This window comes from Gavialis gangeticus, unplaced genomic scaffold (assembly GCF_001723915.1).
Source record: "Gavialis gangeticus isolate Ggan-Ray unplaced genomic scaffold, GavGan_comp1, whole genome shotgun sequence".
NCBI lineage: Eukaryota > Metazoa > Chordata > Crocodylia > Gavialidae > Gavialis > Gavialis gangeticus.
Genome location: NW_017728997.1, coordinates 37,957,981 through 37,963,487, shown reverse-complemented (window position 1 = coordinate 37,963,487; position 5,507 = coordinate 37,957,981). Strand labels below are relative to the sequence as shown.

The window sequence follows — 5,507 nt, the reverse complement described above, 5'->3', positions numbered from 1 at the left end:
AAGCAACAGAATAAGGAACCCGGACTTCAGAAAAGCAGACTTGGACTCATTCAGGGAGCTGGTGGGCCAAATCTCCAAATCAGAATCAAATCGCTAGAAGCTTAAAACTTTCTGAATCGATTCAGAGCCTCCAAATTAATTCAGAAAATATTCAGAAAAGATTCAGTGATTTGGAGATTCAGAGAGCAGTCTTTATGGGGAAACAGAAACTTAGAAGAGGGAGGGGGAAGATGGGGAGGAACGTGCCCCCTGGATCTGGTCGGTGCAGGGTGGGCTGCAGCTGCAAACTGGAGCCAGGGCAGACGCGGGATGGAAGCTCCCACCGCTCATCCAGGAGGGCATGGGGGGGGCGTGTGCCCCTGGTTCTGACTGGCCAGGGAGGAGCCCAGCTCCAGTCCACCCCACCCCGGGCAGATCCAGGGACATATGTCCCCCACCTCCCAGACAAGTGGCAGGAGCTGCCAGATGAGCACTGAACCAGTCACACACTATAGCAGGAGTCGCCCCCCTTCCTGCACTCCCCAATGAGCCATGCCTCCATCCTGCCCTGGCCCCAGCTGGGCAGCCCCTACCCCAGCCCCAGCCGCAACCGCAACCCCACATCCTCCCTCACCACGGGGACCAAGGCCCCTCCCACGCCCCTTCCCCCTCCCACCTCCCCTTCCACACCAGACTTACCAGCTGCACGCAGCACTCCACGCTGCCAGCTCTACTTCTCACTGCCTACATGCAGTGCACATGCATGGGCATTTATTGGACAAATTATCGGCCACATTGGGCCGATTTCCAATACAGAAAGTTTTCTTTATATTGGTGCCGATCTGAAATCGGACCTATGTATCGGTGCACCTCTAATCTGAGCATTTCTTTTATTTAAATAGTTTATTTATAGAAGAAACTTCTGCACCCTTCCATGTTCAGTGAACCTCAACATGACTTTATATCTAGGAGGTGAACCCATCTTAGGCCTCATTGCAATATCCCCAAGGTCAGCTGGGAACAACTTCCTACAAGTACCATCAGTATGCCAAGTCTGCTTTGTAAAAAACACACGCAAATTGTTCCACAGCCTCAAACTCCAGTTCTCTTAAGGCCTGCCAGAGCTCAAGCCTGGACATCTTTCAGAAGTAGTGCAAGACCTTTCTGTTTGACTTGATATTTAGCAAACAAAGCTAGGCCAATAAATCATTTAGTCAGATCTCAGCTTTATTTTGTTATTGCATTTTATTTATGCTATCTGCCCTGTTAAATCGTTCTATTTCTGTTCCTGTAAGCTGCCCAGAGCCTTTGTTGGGAAGGGTAGGATATAGAATTGAAATAAATAAATGTCTTCATTTATGTATCCCAGAATATCAGTCTACAATGAAAATCTAATATTCTTCAGAAGTCTATTTTGATGATAATACAAAATGACCTGGGACAGACACTGCAGGCTAATTTCACCAGGGCAAGACGTATGTTTTCACAGGCTATATTATTTCACTGCTCAGGCAATCCAACAAGCTGCAAAGATATGGAGACGAGCCAAGGCTCTGCAGTCACACAGAATCATTACTAGTATTAAAAGTCCTTACAGGAGTTGCCTGATATTGCTCCAGTCCACACACATGGTTGGAACTTTCGTGCTGCAATGCTCATGGAATTTGTAGCCACACGTCTGACACCGGAACCCATTTAGCAAGAACTTCTGGCAGATGTCACAGAAAGCAAGTTTTAGAAAGGTTTTCCGAGCCTAGGAAAAAAAGTTAACAGTTACTTTTAATCAGTATTTACAGTGCTAGTTCTGTTGAGGACTCAGATGAACACTTTTGGGGTTTGACAAACAATGACAAAATCTTCAGTAAAAACCAGAGTTGTAATTCTGATCTAAGCTACACATTGATCTTAACACTACAAATAACAAGGCTTATATGTTTTTCATGTCATTATTGTCAAGCCTTTACAAAAATTTAAGGGTATCTTTACCTAACTGCACAGCCCTGAAATTTAAATGAACCTTGATCAGATTCATACCACCGTCCTGTTCCTAAGAAAGTGTCATTCTGTCATTTAGTAATATTTAAAGCAAGTTTCTTTAAACAAGCTTTGATTTTTAAACAACTTGCCCTATGTTTTACAAGACTTCAGTTAGGGAAAATGAAAGCAGGGAATAGAAGACTTCACAACATGCTACAAAAGGCAAACTCCAAATCTAGATCCCCACTGGCTCAAGAAAAACATTTTGCATTTTATTCTGCGTAGTCATAAACAAGACCATCTGCTGTCAACACCAACAAGAAAAAAAAAAATGTGGCTTACAGCTTTTACATAATTCCTAACTTTAACAGTCTACTAAACATTCTTTAGCCCTACTAAAAGGATGAAACAATGAAACCCATTCTGCTATAACATTCCCATTGAAAAAGTCACCTGGACAAACAAGAAACTGAAGTTCCCCATGCATTTTGTCAGGGGTGTCAAATATGGCCTGCAGGCTGCACCCAGCCTGCAGAAGCGTTCTATCCAGCCCGCTGGCAGGCAACCAAGTATGGGAGGGAAAGGGAGGCAGGAGGCTGCATGGCCAGGAAGGAGTAGCCTGCCACAGAATCTAGGACCCTTGGACCCTGGTGATCATGGCCACCAGCAGCAAGAAAGTGAGCAAGGATTGATACAGCTCCAGTTGCTGTCACCACTCTGGGCCTACCTCCTTGGCCACCTGGACTCCTGCCCCATGGTCCCTACTGAAGCCAGAGATGCCTTCACTAAATGGCTCAGGCCCCAAGCAGAAAAGTCACAGAGACGCACAGCAGGAGCCAGAGCTGCTACTGCCTCCAGGTGCTCCAAGCTGGAGCTGCTTCATGCTGCTGCTGCCGCCACATACCCTCAGCTGGACCCACAAAGGGCCCTCAACTCCAGATCTGGCATGAGGCAAGTTTGACACCCCTAGTTTAGGTAGTAGTAATATATGGCCATACTGTACGAAAACAGGACTAGATTTCATCCTAACAGGGGAAAGAAAGGTCTTGAGAACTACATGTATTACTTTCAAATCCAACAGATTTAAAGTATAATCCCTGCTTCCCTCCCCTTCTAAAAAGATGATGAACTCCAGCCCATCTCTTGTCTTAGCAAGGGGAACCTATAACATGCTTTGAGAGGGAAACTAGATTAATCTCCCAAGGACACAATTCTGTTAAATTGTGCACATAATCTTATACACAACCTGGTAAAGGTATGTCATAATTTGCATAAATATAGACATGCTGAGCACTCTAAAAAAAATTACAATCTGAATAAGCCTAGATTAGAGAATCTGCTAAGGCGCTAAACCTACTGGGTAACTTAATCAGTAATTTATCAAAATGGAAAATCCTATTCTGTATCTGAACTACCCTTGATAAGACTGCATTCTAAGAAGTCAGTTCATTATTTGGGTCCATCTGTATGTATATATCCACAGAAGATGGACAGTCATCAGTGCCTGGACTGAAACTCTGTAGAGATTTGCGTATTTTTCTAGTAATGACTAGTGCCTAGCTGGTCATTATGGACCAAAAAAATTATATCTTTCCTCTAAATCCACAAGATGCATAAATAGTTTTACAGAACATTGAGAAACTGAATAGATTCCTCTTAATGTGGAAACTAGGATGAAACTTTTATTCTTTTTTAGTATTAAAGGATATTGTCAACAAGTATGTAAAGAACATTGCTTAAAGATCTGACAGTGCCTACCTTTTTATTATTGCAACTAAATTAAGTAGGGCATTGCCACATGTTCTTGGTAAGCTACACTGACTTGCAGGGGCTAAAGCCTGTTAACAATTACTGCCTTAATTACTGTATTTTACTGGGATAGATGCACTGTAGCATCATGATCTAAAGCTTCTCCTTGTGGTTAGAAAGCTGATTACACTTATGACCTAAGATGGAATATCTGCTTCAACTGAAAGCATAAACATAAAAAATAAGAAAGAAAAATAAACTTACAAAGTTATGTGTTGTGAGTGGAACATGATCAAGGAAATCGACTTGCAGTTCCTCTCCAATCAAACTGGCAGCATCTGTACTCCAATCCAAACGTGCTTTTTTACTAAAAAGGAAAACACATACTTAGGAAAACTGAGAAAAAACTGGTATGTTCAAGAACATAAATAGTGCACATGCCCCCGTAACAGGAAAACAAAATACAACTAAACTTTTAGAGCAAGTCATATTTCAGTTATTTTTACAGAGTTCAGACTACCAATTTTGCAACAATATCAGATCAACTTAAGTGGTTTGGATTATAGTTTCTAAACCAAGGGTGGGCAAAATACGGCCCACAGGCCAAGCCATTCTATCCAGCCTGTGGGGCCCATAAAAATTTAGAAAATTAATATTTATCTGCCCCTGGCTACCTGTCAAAGATGACAGCCCTCGATCTGCACCCCCATGCCCCCCCCCGCAACAGAATTACCGGCCAGATACTGCTCTCCAAGCTGCTGGACTTGCATATCGGGAATCAGATCATATTAGCCGATATGACTTGTTAATCAGCCATCGGTATTGCACCGGCACCACTACTGCTTAGGATTTAAATGATCCTAGATAAATTTAAAATATTCTGAGTCATAAGTCTTACCCTTTTTGTTCATTAAAAAGCCGAAAGACTGCACAGCATTCTGACTGCAAGCCTCTCACTTTGAGGGCCTTCATAAGACAATCATGGAGAGTCGTTCCATTTCGCACATTCACCTGTGAATTAAAGAAAATGTTACACAGGAAACCCCCACTATTCATGGGTTTGGCATTCGCGGTTTCAAATATTTATGAATGCCACTGGACCTGTCCACCCGCCACAGCCGCGGGGGGCACTGCATTCATGAACATAGTGCCTTATTTGTGGATTTTGCCATTCACAAGGGATACAAGAACGTATCCCACATGAATAGTGAGGGTCACCTGTAGTTTAAAACGGAGAAGAATATCAAAGGGTTAAAAATTCAGATCCTCATGTTCTGCATAAAAAGAGACACACCACATACCATATACCACTACCATAAAGGATTACTTTATTAATTCAGTGACCCAAAGATTAATGGGGTTGTGGCTGCCCAGTGGTAACTCATAGTTTCATGTTCTTCTCCAAGTTTGCTGTGGGAAGGAAAAGGGGGAAAAATGCACACATTTCTGAAAGTCAAGAAGAGTTAAGATACATACTTATTATGATATTAAATTCTTTCCCCCTCCCTAAGGTGGCACTGACCAATAAGAATTATCTGCATGCAACCTGAGCTGAGTTCACTGTGTGTTAGATGCAGCTGAACCAGGGGGTAGGCAAAATGCGGCCTGCAGGCCAGTTGCGGCCCACCAGGCCATTTCATTTGGCCCGCAGAGCCCATAAAAAATTAGAAAATAAATATTAATCTGCCCCTGGCTGCCTGTCATGCAGCCCTTGATGACTTGTCAAAATTCAGTAAGCAGCCCTCCGCCCAAAATAATTGCCCACCCCTGGGATGAACAATAGATGGTTTCTGTGGCAGGGC

General features: G+C 43.2%; 1 protein-coding gene across 1 annotated transcript in view; it reads right to left on the bottom strand.

Annotated features, from left to right (window-relative positions):
• The window catches only part of RAF1 (Raf-1 proto-oncogene, serine/threonine kinase), a 92,494-nt gene that overhangs the window by 74,204 nt on the left and 12,783 nt on the right, over nucleotides 1-5,507 (bottom strand). The window contains exons 2-4 of the mRNA XM_019505077.1: nucleotides 4,604-4,716; nucleotides 3,970-4,072; nucleotides 1,575-1,732 (exon numbers count right to left, since the gene is read on the bottom strand). Coding sequence (XP_019360622.1) covers nucleotides 1,575-1,732; nucleotides 3,970-4,072; nucleotides 4,604-4,716 — 374 coding nt within the window. The remainder of the gene's footprint in view (nucleotides 1-1,574; nucleotides 1,733-3,969; nucleotides 4,073-4,603; nucleotides 4,717-5,507) is intronic.